At 42.3% G+C, this 18,860-nt stretch overlaps 1 protein-coding gene across 1 annotated transcript; it reads right to left on the reverse strand.

Annotated features, from left to right (window-relative positions):
- Positions 1 to 1,291: 1,291 nt before the first annotated feature.
- Positions 1,292 to 17,419, reverse strand: ndufs4 (NADH:ubiquinone oxidoreductase subunit S4). The gene is made up of 5 exons (XM_088290941.1): positions 17,259 to 17,419; positions 14,472 to 14,550; positions 3,793 to 3,965; positions 3,647 to 3,720; positions 1,292 to 1,499 (listed from the first exon to the last, which is right to left on the reverse strand). The coding sequence occupies exons 1-5, from the start codon at positions 17,417 to 17,419 to the stop codon at positions 1,396 to 1,398; spliced, it is 591 nt and encodes a 196-aa protein (XP_088147067.1). The 3' UTR covers positions 1,292 to 1,395.
- Between the last annotated feature and the right edge of the window lie 1,441 nt (positions 17,420 to 18,860).

Consider the following 18,860-nt stretch of genomic DNA (forward strand, 5'->3'; position numbering starts at 1 on the left):
AAATATGTTATTCAAGTAAATATCTGTTACAAAAAATAGTCGTTGAAAAACGTGATTAAACAATAGAATATTTCAACTTTTACGACAAGCATTTTTTTTTTTTCTGCTTCTTCTTCTTCTTCTCACCGGGTGCATTTCAAAGGCTAACAAAAAGACATCGCTGTCATTCACGGCCCGGCGACCCCATCGGACCATTACACTCATATCAGATCGGTGCCTTTGATGCGCCCGGCGACAGAACAACATAAATAGCGAGCACAAGGCCGTGAAAGATTTGCAATGCAGTGCGTTAATTAATGAAGGGTTATACCAATTAGGCATCCACGGCTGGTATGTGAACGTCAGTGCAGTCACGCAGAGTGGGAGCGGGCGGCAGACTAACACCACTGTTTACCGAACACAAAGGCGGCAAACAAGTGAAGGCTCTCTTTCCAACCATCCGCCGCTCGTTCACATCACCACGTTATCGCAGAAAGACTTAAATATATATATATATATATATATATATATATATTAGTGTATATATACATATATGTTTGTGTTGTCAAGCGATTACATTTTTTAACTAATTAATCGCAAAGAATTAATCAATTGCGATTAATCACATTTTTTCTACTACTATTTTTTGTGAGGCTTTTAACAGGTGTTTACTTGAATAATATATTGTAATTAATGCAAAATCACCATATGAAGTGTGTGATCCTTCAATGCGATCTAATCTAAGTCATCTCTACAGGATTTTTTTTTTTTTTTTAGAAACAATTCTCAAAACTTCTACAGAACATTTAGTTGTAAGCATCACACTCCAGCATTGTTGCTTTGCAAGGCCCAGGGGTAACTTAAGCAAGGTGTTTTGTTCTGAGATCATGTCCTAAAGATGTACATCTAATTTGGCTTGCCAAGTTATGCAAATTAATGTTTGAAAAAAAATAAAACTGAGTTAAAATATTTGTGTTAATTTTTTAAATTTTAATTTTGTATATAAATATTGTACACAGACTTCACCATGTTGATGTTGTGGTTATCAGAGTTTAACCATCATCAAAGGAAAGAAAAAGAAAGCGTCAATGAAACACAGATGGAAACAAAATGTCACCCCGAAAAACACAGCAGGTTTAGCCAAGACATATATTTATCCCAGCGTTTAAACAGATTCTGATTGAACTAATATGTCGGTCTTTGTTGCACAAGCCTCCTCACACTGCAGACACTTCATGAATCAAGTGCCAAACATTAGGAAGTCGGTAATGAGGTGAATGTTTGAAAAGTAAAAGCAATCGTGACTTCAAGGTTTTGGTTTGAACGTGTGATGAAGCTTTTATTGACAGGAATTGTACAAGTCCGCTGCGTGCGGGACAATGGGAGGTCACGGCGGCTAACAGATGCCCCTCCAGTTTACTTAGCGGACCTCCTCGTCCTCTTATCCCAAGAGAAGTTGGCCCCGTAGGATTTGACGCGAGGCTTTGCGCTGCGTTTGTCGGTGATCTCGTAGCTCCAACCTGGAGGGCAAACATGAGCGTGAGTGGCGGCCAGCGAGGACGTCGCGTACGTTCGCATTTGGACGACTTCCAACTGCGGCGGAGGCGTCGTGCGGACATCGGCGGGCTGGCTGTTGTGACCGAGTCAGAAACACAATACGGCCGTCCTTTCAACAAACTTTTCCCAGATGCTTTGAGACGACATCAACTCTTTGAACTTGAGATTCTAGCTGACTGGCGTATACTTTGGATGCAAGTATTTCAAGTTCCATGCCACCCTTTGATATCGTCAGCGCTATTTGAGTGCAAACGAGGCCAAAAAATCCACCGGTCTTCACTCTATGTGCTTAACGATGCTTTGGTAAAAAAGTGTTTCTCATTTCTCTTCGATGGTCCGGACCTGATGCAGGGTTTGATCCTATAAAGATTCTCAACCACAACAAAACCTTGAGTGGTTCATGCGGTCGACTCCCTCTACACGATGTATATATCCAACATTAACAAAGACATTTGAACGCAAAACTATTCCATTTAGAGTGAGCTTTCCGAGATGTTGGCCTTGAGGTGAAACATAGCCAAAGTATTAGCCTTATCCAGTTTATGCTCGCATAGCAGGGAGCAAGATACCCAATGCTAATGCTTGCATATTTAGACGTTTTATGCCAACATGGATCATCATAACATTAAGTCTGTTTTCTTTCATGAAAATATCGTGCTCGGAATCCTTGTTTTTTTTGGTCTGCCTTAGTATTTATACGTCATTTGGTATTTACCGTTGTTTCCCGTCATAAATGTTGGCCTACTGCTCAATTTTAGCACCGTTGAAAATGGCCCAGACCAAAGTCATCTGCCTGCCCGTGTTACTCAGCCTCTGAATTTCTGGTTTTCATGTGCATGTGCAACTTTATTAACAGTATTGGTCTGGTTCTCAAATTGGAACAAGGGGTTGTCGCTTGGTGCTCATTTCTCAATGGAACAAACTTCAAGGCTCCGAGTCAGCGCAGTTCTCCAAAGCAGCGTTTTCTTTTGGGCCCATTTCATATTAAGATGCATTCTGACCATCGTAGCCATCGCGCGGTAAGACGGGGAGGTCCACGAAAGCCGCGCTCAGTCACAGGTGCCGTTTATTGACATGGTGGGTGGCGTCGTTTGCGTGTTTGGAGTTTTCCACGCAGCACGCGCTCGCCGCTGAGCTCAACTGAACCGAGAACAGGATGAATCTGTTCACCAAATAACTCCCAGCACTCAAACGTTTTGTCGCTGGCGAAGGACAACACTGCAAGACGCTTGAATCTGGTGCGATTTGAATATTTTCAATGTGCACCACTTAAGTGCACTTGTGTTTATTGAGTGTTTTCTTTTCAGGCTTGGGAACATTCAGCATTGCATCATATTGATCTTTTGTTTACTATTTGGACATGGCCTGTCTCAGCGTTTTCTCTGTCTGGAATTCTGCTAACTGCTAAATTCTGTCAGCCCAATTTAAGTATGGTGAAAAATTGCAGTGTTGGGGTGCCGCTCTTCCTCACATGAGTAAGCCAGACTGAACGTCACCATCCAAAGGGCAACAAGGTCAAAAAACATCAATAGCATTTTGAAAGTTCTTTTGTGCTTATTTATTGAATGACTTATTTTCTTTTATATACTCTCAATAAAGGTAAAAAAGATATTTAATCATGTATCCATTTAATAGATTTATTATTTTCTCTGTTTGTATTAGTATAGTTAGTCTCCCCAAAAATTATTTTTTTATTGAAATTTTTGCGTGCCTGAAACGGATTAACTAGATTTGCATTATTTCTTATGGGAACTATTGCTTTCATTTTCGTACATTTCGGATAGTTGGACTTTTTGCAACGGATTAATCCCAAAAACAGCAACTAAATGTTGATTAGATATGTAAATGATTGGTTCATCCTAATCAGCCTTTTCCACTGCTAGATCTTTTTTTTGCATATTGTAACATTGCCATATCCCATCTGTGAATTTAAGACAGAAGAGAAACACAACAGGGCACAGTCGCCTTCATCGTGAATAAACAAACCGATTTATGATTCCACCGTGAGACTAGCAATTGGTATGGGACATTTTTGATTTCTTATCAGTTGCAATGCGCAAAAACTGAACCACGCCTGGAAATAAGATTTAAACCGCTGACACATAATTACCATTTTTCTCAGCAAAGGCAATGGCGTCTTCCTTGGAGGAGAAAGACAACAACATGTTGGATAAGGGATCAGCACTGCAACAAAACAAAACAAAAAAAGTGAAACAAGAAACTGTTTGACCAAAATCGATCAAGAGCGGTTCTTACGTTGAGGCCCAGCCCATCAGAGGGTTCTCCCAACGTTCCCTGGTGTCAAAGTCCATCTTCCACTTCTTGGTGCCGTTCACTCCCGACTGCATAGCGGTTTTGGCGGGCACAAAGATGTGAACTTTGCGAGTTTTCACGTGCTCCTCCGGCACCCCCGTCACCGCTGTGATATCCTGGCAGCACAGAGGAACAATTGACCTTGAAATGAGCCCAGGAATGGATGTGCAGTGACACCGCTTTTGGTGAGGTGAGCAAAGTCTGCTTCAGATGTTGCGCTGTTTGGCAATCAGCTAAGCTGCGCTCTTCCAGGATCTTTCATTCGATTTCTTGAATGATGTCTTTTCCCTCCAAACATTTGAGCATGAAAGATTTGAAAAAAAGGAGGGGAGAGGAGGTGCATGCAAAAAGTTTGACCTGCAGGTGTCGAGAGGATTCAAGGAAACGCCAATGCCAGAATCATGGAAGAACAGAATCTACCTTGTAAATCAGTCAGCCGCTGCATCCATCAGACAATATTTATGTCCGCTTTTATACAAGTTTTATAAATTCTTTTTTTTTCAAATATATTTAAATGCAACGTTCATGTCAACGTTTGACACACACAATATATCTTTCCCACAGCAGTTGAGAAATTCAAGTTGCCATCAGTCTTTAGGGATGGATTAAGTGATTTCAAACAGAAGGCAAACGCCTCCAAGCCTCTGCAAAGGAGAGGATACGGGATGGGGCCTTTCCAGCTAAATTATTATTCAAACACATTCGAAGAAAAGAAAAAAGAAAAAAAAAAGTGACCGGGACAGGTAACAAACATTAGTTCAGGGAGAGAGCGGTCCAGTTTGATGAAGTGAAAGCTTGATGATTATTGTCAAATTAATCGACAACTATTTTAACATATCGAGTAAATGTTTAGAGCCATGTGTTTGACTTAAAATTGTCCACATTGTCTGATTGGAGCCTCTCAACAGTAATTATTCTCACGGCGGTGTATCGATTCAAATTTCCAAAACCGATTCGATACACAGGGGCCCAATTATATATGAATAATGAATCATTATCGGGCTACGAAAAGGAAAATCGATTAAAATCGCTATTTTTAACCCCAGGCCTAATTATTCTTATTTCTGTATTAGACTAATTATCTTGTGCGTTGAATCAAAATAAGACATAAAAACATCTGCTTTGACTTTTGAAAATACTATTTAATAAAAAGGATTAATCGATCAAATGATTCAACGGTGACAGCCCTAATTCGCACCAAGAGAAAGTAAGCCACTGTGACAAGAAGATGGGATCGTTAGGGCGCTTGGTGGAGGGCGCAGGGGTTTGCATGTATATTTTCCTGAGCAACTGGTGCCCCTTCAAGCTCTATCAAGGATCGGGTCCAATTCTTGACGGAATTAACAAACAAGCGATGGGAAGTGGGCGACAAAACCCAGACGAACCTCCCATCGCGCCGGCAGCAGCCACCCAAGACTGAGGCCTTCCCTTTTCAATTGGAAGAATTTTACACGTTTCAATGGCCATTACAGCTTCAAAGAATCAAATTTTCATCATTGTCTGTCATCCGCCGCTTGATTTGTAGAGAGGAGGAAAGGGAGGGAGGCGAGGTCGCTTTGCATGAACCCCTCACACAAAAGCCCGTCTATGCTGCGGCAAAAGAGCTTCCAACGGCATTTAAGCTTTGTAAATGACAGGTCCAACTGCTAAACATCTTTGGCCGTGCCGCCATTTCAATGTAATCATAAACAAGATCGGCACATTGAAAGGATCGTGAAGAGGAAAAGAGGGACAAAAGGGGGAGAAGAATTCACAAGTGCTTGGTAATTATTTCCGTCTGCCCCATCTACTTAACCTTAACAATTCCTGCGTGTCGCCGAGAAGAGAAAAACATGTTCTCTTCACCCGAAGGGAAAGCGGCGGACGGCTCATGACACAAGAACACCCAAGACAGTGTGAGAGTGCAACTAAATTGAGACGCCGATGTTTTCTTTTTCTTTCCCCTTTTTATTCCTTTTTTGTTGCTGAAGAAAACCAAACATGCTTGGAAACGTTGCTGTCGGCTGAATTTAAGTAGCAATTGTGTGCGGTTGCCAAAAGGATCCAAGAAACAGGACCGCAGAGAACTAACCATGACTTGATTCTCAGCATTCACATCGGATATTTTGGGACGCACTGCAGCTTGAGTGGCAATGCTCCTCTCTGAACATTTAGACAATAAGAGAGAAAACTATTACTGCGAATGATCGATTTTCAGCAGTCACACCACGAGATTTTGGAAAAACAAATCATGTGCCGATGCTTTTCTCTCAGCATCCACGTCATGCGAAAAAACGTTTCTCATTTTTGCAACATTTTATCTTGCGTTCATTGGACATTGGGCTGCTCCTTCTGGTGTGCACGCCTTGGCCACTTGGGGGCAGTATAACACAGACATGTGGGAAGAAGTGGAGCCGGTCAAAGCTCGCCAGTTAGCTGCAGCAATATTTGTTGCTTCTCACCTACGAGTATTCTTAGCGTCCCCCATAAGAAATGTACGTCATTGTTAGTGCAAACGTTTGCTTCTCTGCATTCACATCAGAAAATGTCCAATCACAGAGGAGCATTTTTGTTCTTGAAATTCACACTACGAGAAATACACGTGATGAACAGCAACATTAGTGTGAGTGGATACAGCGATTTCGCCATCCAGACGTGAGAGAAGTAGTACGGTGAGTGATTCGTCCGGATGTTAGAGGTGCTCGAATCGCATCTCACTCAAAGGTCCTCGATGAAGGCGGTAGGATGCGTCAAAACAAAGGCGCTGGAAAGCCTCTGAGCTCATTATGGGCTACTGTAAGCACAAGTAGCAGTCTAGACGCGGGCCATGCCTGCACGCATGAGACCGAGCACTCACGAGGTTATCGGCCCGGCAGACTGTGGGCCACAATACTGCCATTCACAAAGGGAACGATTGTGGCTGGAATGCGCTGTGTTCCCAGGAGGACTAGGCAGTAGCCTTTACAAAAGGAAAAAAACACGCACGGTGGGCACTTTTTCTTCTGCCACGTACAGGAAGCAAAATGAGAACTATCAAGTTTGACACTATTCACAGGGCCGACAATACCTGGCGGCGCAGACAGAATGCCGAGCTTAAGAGCGGGGGGGTGCGGCGGCGCTAAAGTCTCCGTCACGTGAAAGCGTGTCGGTATTTGTGACACCTCCGGGCCGCATGCCAAATAAAGAGCACGGGGGGCTCGTCGCGGTGGGGCCGCCACAATGCTGAAAGCCGCTACTCCCAAATGCTCGGACTGCGACCTGCGTGGGCCAAAAACGCCGCGTACGCGATAACAGGCACAACTTAAAAAGTTTGGAAATTGCAGGTTGAAGCAAAATGTCAACAAGTGGTTTTTTGTTTTTTTTTTCAGTGCTCCAAGTCTCCATGAAATCAAAGATGTTTGGCCTTCTTTTGGCATTTCAAGTCAAGTCTGCCTTGCTGTCCACTGAAGCATTTTGTTATTTTGCACTTGGATGACCTCCATCTGCTTTAATCCTGATTGGTTCAATCTGCCATTAATGACCATGAATGTCAGACTTAAAAAAAAAAGAAAAATCAAAGGCACAGCAAAGGAAGCTTACCAAAAAAAAAAAAAAAAAGTCCTGGCTGTGTATGTGTGACGAACACAAACTATCCTCCAGCCAACATGGTGTCCATATTGTTTGAATGATTTACACAAGATCGTTCACATTTTCTGCAGCGCATTTCCCACACTTTCTACAGTGGAAATTCAAACCCACTTTTGCGTCCTCTGTGATATCTGCTCTCAACATTCTTGCTGATTTCATTTGCAGATTCACTTATAAAAAAAAAAAAAAAAAAAAAAATAATAAGTAGGGGACATTTTAAGGATTTTTGTGGCGGACGTCAATGGAAAGAAAAGTGCCTTGCAAATATTTCAGACAAACGACATCCAAGAAAACGCACTAGACAATTCATCTGAGATCACAGGCAGCCAAGTTGGACGACGGTCGAAAACGCGTGGGGGATAAGCAGGACTCGCAGCTAATACCGAAGGACCTCACGGAGTTTTGGGCGGAATATGGCCAAGAGCTGGGAGCGGCACGTCCTCTGCAACGTTCCTGTTGCTTCGCTTAGCGCCGCTTTTCTCGCTCCGATACTCGATACTCTCCTTGCGGCTATTGAGAAGAAGAGGATTATTTTAGTCTTAAAACAAACCATAAAAAGAAAATTCACATCTGTTTGTGTTGACGACTCAATTATTAGAAAATCATCTGCGTGCAACCGAGCCAAGAGGTGGACGTGCGCAAAGTTAGCAGAGAAGACCTCAGCACGCATTTGGCTTTTTCTTCGGCACTTCGAAATTCTGGTTAGACAACGGAGGAACGATTTTAGGAAAAATTTGGATTGCAATTTTTCTGACAGATTTCAATCTGATTTTCTTTCCAATGCACTGTGATGTTTAGAAACATTTTGTGAGGCGGGGCAGTTCTTTCTCGAGTTTTTAAAAATTACTACTGGGACAACGTGTTTTTTTTTGTTTTTTTTTTAAATCAGTACACTGCTGGTTAGTGTGACCTCTGTGAGTGTAAAATATTTTTCCATTGTCTATGTTTGTCTATGTGGGCAACGCAATTTTGCAAATATTTTCGACATTTGAACACACCACGCAGCTTTTTGCACCCACTGGTCCATTGAGGTAACTTTTGTCAAATAATTCAAATTTACTCTTGCAACTTTCTTTATTGTTGAGTCAAATCACTCGCTATTCTTGACGGTACCCGTAAATAAATTAATTCTCTTTATACTAATATGACCACTCTCAACTTTTCTAAGTTCACAATGACTAAATTAGGTAATAGATTGAGTGTCTGAGCGCTGGACCCCGGCTGTTTGACAAAAAATGTCTCACTCGGCAGCAGGCGCCATGACAGCTATGACACGTCGGTCATACGGTCATGCTATCGTAGCGCAAACATCCGTACAACAAAGCTGCAGCTCGGCAGCCCGGAGAGGTCGCGGGGTCATTGGAGCTGAATCATGTTGAGTCAGCATGTGTTGAAAGCCCAAACACATCACCCTTAACCCCGCCCCCCCCAGCCCGCGACCCCCACCCCAGTGACCGGGCAGCAGCCAGACCAAGACCCTCACTCAACAACCTCCGCCGGTTCCCACCTTGGCAAAATCTTTGAAGTGTTAAAAAAAGCGTGCCAATTACTGACTGGGCGTAGAAACAAATCTCAGGTTGCTTGCTCATGTATGGGAGTGGGCGTGGCCAAGAGAACAAGAAGCAGCTGGCGTGAGGGTCATCTTGAATCTCACATTACGCATACCATCAGAATGGAAACGGCCGCCTGGAGCAGGTTCCTTTGAGGGGAATCGTGTCTACCTCGTCCGCATCCCATCCACGCTTGCTTCAAGTCTTCTTCGTGGACAGATGTTGCCAGTTGGCGCCAAAATCACATCCATCTTTAGTTAAATACCGCAGCTCCGGATCAACTCATTTGCCAATATTGGACTGGAACCAAAGTGGTGTTGACGTACTATTGTCAGCACACGTGAAGCCCCAAAGAAAAATGACAGCAACATGGCGGGAAATACGTGAAAGGGGATCCTAAACTACACTTTTGTCACTCATTAATCGCGCCTGTCCGGAGCCTTCCAACAAATCCAACAGAGAGACATTTACTCTCTGCTGGATTATTCCAGCCACTCACTTTCTTTCATGGCACATCTACAACAAGCAGGCAGAAAATGAAATCAGACAGACGATATTCTACATAAATTGCGCCCGTCCAGAAGAGGTTCTATCCTGCGAATATTAAGTAAACACAAGTAGCATGTAAGCTTTTTATTCGCTCAGCCAACAAACTTTCTATAAAACTGGCCAACACTGGCGGGGCTGAGGACTCCTCTTAAGAGGTTTAGTTTCTATGGACGAGAGCGTTGCCGAGTGAATGAAGGACTATTTAGTGGATGATGCATAATAAAGCCACTTGTCTGACGCCCTTCAAAGGCATCCGACATCCGCAGACACAGCTGACATGTTTTTTTTTTTCTTTTTTATTTCACGTGCCTTTGGAGAGGGCGAGCAGACAAAACACACTTCAGTTGTCTCGGGTGGGAGCGAGGGGACGGGAGGCGGGGCCGAGTCTGGTGTCGCGAACGTGCTCCGTGTCTGAGGCTAGACAGGCTTAGAGAATATACACCCCTGTACTGCAGACGTCAACTGGAACGGCTAAATATAGCTCGCCTGCGGACGTTTGCGTTTTAAGAGAGATTCTGCCTCTTCACTGGACAAGCAAACACGTTTCCTTTTAGTTTGATATCGTACATGACATCAAGTTCCTACTTGAAAGACGCTAACCTTTCCCGCCACGCCCGTGGTGGTTATGTCGACTCAGTGTCGCCGTTCGATAATCAAACTAAGGATGATCCATCCAACCGCTAATGCTCAGTTTGGATGGATTGGAATATTCATTTTTATCTCACTTGAAGCTGAGATGCTCGTGAGCAACACAAGAATGCGTTGACGAGTCGTCATCCCGACTGAGGGTCTTTCCATTTGTAGTTTGCGCACCGTTTGATAGCCGGCGTGTATTGGCTCCGTTTTGCCGCTTAAGGTGTAGTTCATTCTAAACAATCATCTTACATAAACCCCCCACACCGCTTCTATCTTTGGGATAAGGCGGGTCCTTTTCCTGAGAAGCCGCTGACAGCCGAACTCGCAGCGATGAGAACATCGCCCCGTTGGCAGAAGTGAGAACAACGCCGTCCAAAACTTCCCTACGCCGTACGAACTGAGCAAAAGCGTGATTGGTTGTGACACAATTAGGACGATGCTAATTGGACGCATCTTGGAGCTGTCATGGATTTCATAACAAGACGGCACGGACTTGGCGCCACGAAAGACGCCGTTTGGTTTCTCACACTCAGATCAGTTGAGTTGGACGCTATCTGCGAAGCGTGCACTTCCACCGCCGGTCGGCTACGTCGGCGGTATTGCCACCCAACGATAAGGGAAGCGGGAACAATCGCGCCGACGCGGCCTTTGCAGCAGTCACCTCGACGGATTTCAGCTCACAATATGAGCCTTCCTTTTGGACGGAACCCCTCCAGACTTTGAAGTGCACATTTTTTTCTCAGATGAGATATTAGAAGCCCAGCAAAGACGTTCCTCTGAATGTACGAGAAAGTAAATATTTCCCGATCAGAAGAGTGGCCACGCCAAGCATCAAACATGCCAACTCCTTTCATGCTTTTCTTTGCCCCCCCCCCCCCCATCTCAATTCCCCGCTCACCAACGACCCCCGTCTCCTCTCTCTTGTAAAACCCGAGTGCCTCTCGAGAACTCTATAACACGGCTTCACGAGCACTTTAAGATGATGGTGTTGTCTTTATGTGGGGACGGGGAGCGCGCTTTACCCACGGCTAAATTCAACACCGCTCCTCAGACATATTGCCATTGGATTAGCGCTTCTTTTACGCACTTTCCAAGACCGGCGGTGTAAATGATCTCCGCCAAAGGGCGAGAAAGCAAAGCGGAAGGCTGGCCAGCGAGTGAGGGAGGTCGCAGACATTCCGTGTAAAGCTGTGTATCAGTGGCCTGCCAGCCGGACGCTGGGAGCTGCCCAGCATGCTTAATCAAACAGTAATTACAAACAAAAGCAGGTCGGCATGGCCAGTCTCGGGAACAGCTTTGGGCGCTGGGGCTCCATCACGCAGGGCCTTTTTTTTTTTTTTTCTTCTCTTTTTGGCAGGGTATCAATTGAGGCGCTTTTCCGACAATGTGCTCAAAAGACATGTCAAACTGTTCAACTTTGCGCACAAAGTGACAAGTATTAAGAGTGGTTATTTTCATTCTTTTAGTCCATCTGCGTGGATTTGCACTTCATGTGAATGGCCGCGAGGAAAGAATCGTTTTGAGTCCATTGCAAAATTTACGAGACGACAAATTAACGCTGGTTGCTTGATTGTTCCTGTCCGCTAAATCTCATGGTGAAGTTATTTTGGGCAAGACTAAGAATGTCCTTGATGTGTGTACAGACACATGTCTTTCATTGACGAGTGACATGACAGTGTGAGCAGCCAATGAAAAACAGATGAAGATGGCGAGGGGACCTCGACACTCTCGAACTGAAGGTGGCAGAATTGCAAAACTACAAAGAATGGAATAGCAGACTTTTTTTTTTTTTTCGAATTTCTTACTACTGGAACAATATAAGCGGCCAAGTTGAATAACATCTAGGAAATAATTGGCTTCTTCATCTCTGTGTTCTTTCCAAAATCCTGAGCTCCAGGAGGTTGGATCAGCCCCCCGCCCCGCCCCGCCTCCCCCCCAAACTGTAATGGAGATGAGCGTTGCACAAACTGCAGATGCAAGTTCCTGTAAGCATTGTTTCATTTGGGGCGGACGCGATCGATGTGCAAGATACTGAGTGTCACCCGAAGATTCCGACAAGACTTTTTGGCGCTCTCTCAAAAGATGGTTTGGCGGCGGCCAATTTGCAAGCTCATCTAAACGAGGTCTCCTCGGGCCGCTCGGGAGGGAGACCGCGTGCCAACCCGACATAACCTCTCGTCAGACTGAGACCTTTTGTTTGATTGGTTCTAACCGGAAAGCAATTGGCACTTATTGACGTCCGGATGAATGACTAGCGTGCTGACATAGTGCCGATGCCCAAAAGGGTTCGCGCTCCCATGTGAGACGACGACCGCTGACTGTACTGTAAACAGCTGAGGGTTTCTCTTTTTGGGGCAAGCGTTGGAGTTCTTCCCGGGCCACAAAGGGACCTCTGTGGCCGACAAAACTAAAGTGGCCACTGTCTTTTTTTTTTTTTGCGCGGGTCTCGGGGTGTCTCACAAACTTTTTCCAAGCTTCTTTTCTTTCACCACCACCCCCTCCTCAATTTGGAGGCCCTGTTTTTTTTTCTCCGCTCAGTAGCCCCCACTGAGAGGACAGAGACAGACACTCCACCCAGCCAAAGGTTTGTCTGCCAGTATGGTCAGCTTTGGTGAGGGACAAAAGCACACTGACGCTGCCCACACACAGCACCAAGCCCCCCCACGCCCCCAACCCAACCCAGCAAACCCCAAAAACAAGCCAACAACAGACTCTCTCATTCTTACCAAACACCCGTTTTGTTATCTCTTATCTCGCTTGTCTTTGAATGGCTTCAACAGTTGAACCTGGGAAGTCCATCACAAGACGCTCGAAGACATCGGTCCACCTCGGATTTTTTCAAAAGCTAATTTGAACATTTTTTGACCCCTTCTTTTAATTTGCAGGGGGATAAAATGAGGTTTTGTGTTTTTTTTTTCTCTCATTTTTGCAGGGTTAAGGTCCGAGCTCTACCATTTTTAGTCTCAATTTTTGTACAATAAATCGCCCCCAATAAAATGCAACTTGTTTTATTTTTGTCAAGATTCTTTTTGTTTTTTACATGTGTGACGTTTATTCTGCCAGGATGGCCGAGTGGTCTAAGGCGCCGCGTTCAGGACCCAGTCTCCCCAGGAGGCCTGGGTTCGAATCTCGAATTTCCCCATTGTGGGACTAATAAAGGCATTATTAAAGCAACTTATATTCCAATAAATACGGCACAATTCCGAACAACCATTTGACTTTCTTTCTTCAGTCAGTGATGCCGAGATAAATACATTTAAAAGAACCGGCCGAAAGCTTACGGCATAAAATGATTTCCGGTATAATTAAACTTATAGTTTCAGTTTGTTTTATAAACGTAAAATGTAGTTTCTTTATCCTTTTATTTTCATTTTATTTCCTCCATGAATGTTTTTTTTTTATTTTAGTTTCAGTGATTTCATTAGTTACCATTAACTTTGGTCTACAGTTAAAGTATGAGGATGAATGTACACGTACGTATTTGCTTCGTTTTGTCTGCATTTTATGATTCAAGTTTTGAAAAAAAAGAAGCCCAAAGAAAAAAAAAAAACTCTGTCATAAGAAATACTTTAATGGCGGCTGGAGTCTTCTCCTGCAGTCTCTTGTGGCTTTTGAGGTTCTACCACGTTTCGAAGATGCTGCTTTTGTTTTGCACATCTCTGGATTATATTGGTGTGGGTTTAAGATAAGATAAGATAAAATAAGATTTAAAAAGCAACTCTGCTACTTCATATGAAAAGTATGAACAAACCCCCTAAAGACGTATTGTGTGGGGTGTTTTTACAAGATTAAATTAAGCTGGGACAATATGAGCAAGTTCATGGGCAATCATAAATCGGAGATTGGGAATGTGAAAAGTGCAAGAAGGCCCAAACTGGATCATGGAAGGAAAGCGACATTCGATCCACATTCATGTTGAGTGTATTAACAAAGCAGCTAATCCAGCTCAAATTCAAGCGTTAACGAATATCAGTGCTTCGTTACTCCGAAATGCAAGTTTCACGTTTTGGATCAAACACCCGTTTGGTGATTCCGCCTTACCATGAGCATGTCTGCCATCAGCACAAATCACAATATCAGAATTATAGTGCTTGCCAGGATTTCACAATTTAACTGATTCCAGGGTCAGTTTGGCAGGCGACAAGAAGCGTTTGTAACTTTTTCTTCCACAAAAGCATAATTGTGCTGGCCTCTGATAAAAAGCTTTGTGTGGTTGGAAAGCAGCGCATGAGACAAACCTCAATTTGTGCGTCACGTTGTAACAAGGCGGCAATTCCTTACCAGCTTCTCATCAACTGTGATAAGCTGCGTGTCTCGTCCGGTTCCCTCTGCCAGCCTCTGTGCGGACGTGCTTGTGAACCTAAAACCATTAGGTAGGCGTTATAAATGAAGAATAAAATACATGAAGAGCGTCAAAAGTGACAATTGTGCAAGGCTCGGGAAATGAAGCGACAAGGTGGGAATCCCCTCCCCTGCCGACTATTAGTTCTGTCTGGTGAATTTCTGGCCGAGTGTGGCCCTCCTCTCATCCTAATGACGGGACGTGCTTCGTGTTAACTGTGGTCAACTGTCCGGCGAGGACTGACTGTGTAGCTCTTTGTCAATGTGCAATGTGCTCCCCAGTGCCATTCTTCCCAGACGCTCCGCTTTGCTATCTTTGCGGTCATACATGGATAGCAGTAACAGTATCCATGCGGATTCCGTACGTCTTTACACATACACGGACTTGAAAAATATGGTTTGATACTAAGGCGCCGATGGCACTTTATCAGCCTGATAAAATTGATTTCAGTAGATCAATCAATAAGTGAAACTCGCCATAAAAAATAAATAAATCAAACAAAAAATACTTTTTAGAAGGCAGAATTTTTTTCTTTTTTGATCAAGAAAACTTTCTGATTATTTTCACCTTGTATTGCAAGTTGTGTGTTTCACTTTTTGAACTGGACTACTAAATTACCAAAATGTTTTTTTTCTCAATATTTAAATTTATTGACATGCCCAGAAAACAAAAGTCAATTAGAGCGAACCATATCGATACTTCATAAAATGTACCGATAATATTCCAAAATGTATCACCAACAGCTTCCTTCACATGTAGGTCATCAAAATTGCAGTTTGCAGCCTTTGCGTTCATCCTGTGGAATTTGAGCTGGGTCATGTGGCCTCACAATATCCATTCATTCATTTATTTATTTAACCTTTATTTAACTAGAAATGTCACATTCTGATCTAAAAAAAAAAAAACAAAAAAACATTTTTAAGGAAGCCCTAAGGAAAAAAAATAAATAAATAAAAAACTTATTGTAAGAATAATGCTCAAAGTACTGAAATGGCTCTATAGTCGTTTAGCAAAGATAAATGGATACCAAAAAAATTACGACAACAACAAAAGACACATTCACGCCAAAGCAAGACAGATAATCCAATACTCACAAGCATAATACTGAAAAAGGAGTTCTATTGTTAATGACGTTCCAGTGCAAAATTATCTTCTTCTGCTCTTTTATCTGATGTAGTTGTGCTCTCTGCATGCATGCGCCCCCAAGAGGCCAAGGCATGCACAGCAGGAATAGCAAAGTCAAAGCAGCAAGGACAGCACAGGGAGACCGACACAATAATTGCATGACACAGCGAATCAATGATTCAATTTGTTGTCAACATGCCTACTTTTACGCTGTCGCATTCAGCTACACTCCGCTTGCTATTTTAATTTGTATCTATTACTGCTTGCGTGATCTTTTTACGTCATACACTGTCATCTGCGTTTGTGCACACATATTTAGGCGTACAAGAACTCCACTTTGAATTAGAGAAAAATGTGGCGGTTTTCTATGTGATCTCAGTAAAATGAGCCTACAGATAGTTAACATGTTACAACGCGCACTAGAAACTATCTATATATTGAGGGGTTTTTTTTTAACAAGTGTAAACAGAAAGTTAAATTAAGACCATTTCTGTTGGCTGAATTTGGCTTAATTAATTTTGGGATATTGTTGGTCAATATCTAAAGTTACGCATTCCCATTTCCTGATTTAAAAAAAAATAAATTTGAAATGACTCACTAGTTTCACAGAAGTATTTTTTTCAACTACTACTGACGCTAAAAATTATTAGCCTCCATTATTGGGCGGGCTACTTTTACTTGAGTCAATTGTTCGAGACCAAATTCTTTATTTTTCAAAAGGGACAGTGTACATTAATTCACAATTTAATGAACATAATTGTCCCCGATTTACCTGAAGAGCTAGTTTTTAGTCGGCAGTCACTTGCCTAATGTTACTGGGAATCCTAAAATAAATGAAATAAAAGAGTACACAATGCACAACCTACAAAGCTGTACATGACAGTATGATCATATAAAGTATGCAATAGTTAATAAATAATATTACATACAATTGTTACATTACACAAATAAACAAATACTATTGTAATAACACAATCGTATTCACATCTTTGGGGGTCCACCAGCCATTTCTTGACATTTAATTTAACTGAAAAGATATTCGATAAATTCTCTAATTGATTGTGGTGGTAATGTGGTGTAATAACAAAAAGAAGCAAAACCGCCTGGCTGAATCCCGTTTTCCTCATCGAGATTGGGAAGTAGCTCTGAAAATAACGATACTCTCAAGTACAATTTTGGGCTACTCTAGATATATGTGTGAGTTTTCAGTCATGACACAAATATTTAAATCACAAACATCGCATGTTTTGCCTCCGAAAAGAAATCCTGAGCTGAGCAACACATTATTGCAGCTAGCGTTTGGCGATTTAGCTGGCAAGGTGAATGTGTTAAAGGATGACATTGTTTTTTTTAATTTGTTTTTTAATTCTTGACACAATCATTGAAAATGTTAAAAACACACGTTAACAGTCTTATTAACTTATTAACGATTACTTGGTACGGCATGATCGCATTTGAAATCTATTATTTGCCATTGACATGCTAGCCACACGACCTGCATGCTACGTTCTCATTCATTGTCTATCGATCAGATCTTCCAAAGTCACTTCACGTCCACGCAAACGAGTGTAATATGACCAGACAGGTGATGTCATGTCTACCTGAGGGGGTTCAGGAACACTTTAGAAGCCGCGTTGATCACAGAAAGACGTCTCATTCCCAAAAGTGACATTGAAGCCGCCATGTTTGTTGTTATCAAGTTCGTACGGCAGCCGCGGCGGCACAAAACAGTCAGACGGCCACAGAAGGCGAACATTGGCATGGTTCAGTCACGCGCTCGAAGTGGGCTCGTCGTGTCCAGACATGTCTGGACATGACGAGCCTGAAGATTAAAAAAAAAAAAAACTTTCTTATTGCAGCACAAATAACGCCTATGACGCCTTTTAGCAGAAATGAAAGTGCCGGCAAGGACTTAATTTTTAGTACGCGAAAGTAAAAATATGAAATAAATTATTGTCAATTATATGGGTCATTAAATTTGGTGTTATTTTAGGAACCAACATTTTTTTTTATAAATGTGCATGTCATTCGCTAATCCTTTAGCTGTGTTTTTTTTTTGTAAAAAACGAACAAGTAATCATAAAGTTGTTTTGTATAGTTTTAATGGGATGTTACATGTCAACATGTTCTGGCAACTTTTACTGCCAATACATGAACTGAAATGTCTATTATTGGCTGATTGGCTGTAAATTGTATAAATCTGGCAAAATAAACACATTACAGAAAAAAATAAGATGCCACATGATAACAACGATGAACATGACCTAATGACAATTCATTGACAGGCATTGTTTATATTTTATATTTTTCATGACTTTCATTTTGACATAACCTATTAAGTAGCTCGGATATGTGTAGCATGATTACACAAAAAGAACAAAATCAATATCTACAAATCCTTATTTCAAAGTAGTGAATGGGACAAGGGCAAAAATTATCTCAATAATGATATAGGTACATGAATATTAGTGGTGGGTGGTGCATTTCAGATTTGGACACTCATTGCGAATTAAGTAACCAAATTCATTTCTTAACACCGCTACTATAATGTGACAATTTTATATAATTATACACTATAGTATGATGTAGTATTGGTTGTAGTCCTGTTGTGTAGTTGCGAAGCGGAGCTAGCTTATCGCGCTCATATATGTACATGTCTGGAAGTGCAAATAAACCCTTTTCCAGATTGAAATGAGCCAGCAAAGTATAGTGATGGCCGATTTATCCTCACAATGTATTTTTCCTGAAAAGTAGTCATTGAAAATGAATGTTTAATATTGTCCGACCAATCAGAGGACGGAAAAATGCAGATATCAAGCTAACCTTTTGCAAAGGCCAGCATTTGTGAATTTAAAATGTGATTGGTTACAAAAAAAAAAATTAATAAATAAAAGCCACTAATTGTGTGTCAGTGTCATGGGCCAACACTCGTGATTCTGAAAGCCCCGAGCAGAATACATTGGCCTGACAACACACAAAGCTGAAATCTGACTGGATGAAAATATATTTACCAGGAGCTGGGCAACCATGACGGTGGCTGAGAGATGAAATGAATAGTCTGTTGGAAATAAATTCTAGAATTTCATGCAACTTGTAAATGTAGGTCACTGCTTCCAATAATGTTTAGGCCAGCAGAGAAGGCCTTGCAGGGCCTGGTTTCACAGAGATGAGCACTTTACCCTATTTTGTCGGTCCTCGACATA

The sequence above is a fragment of the Idiotropiscis lumnitzeri genome, chromosome 1 (assembly GCF_059441095.1).
Source record: "Idiotropiscis lumnitzeri isolate Australia: NSW breed Sydney's pygmy pipehorse chromosome 1, RoL_Ilum_1.0, whole genome shotgun sequence".
Taxonomy (NCBI): domain Eukaryota; kingdom Metazoa; phylum Chordata; class Actinopteri; order Syngnathiformes; family Syngnathidae; genus Idiotropiscis; species Idiotropiscis lumnitzeri.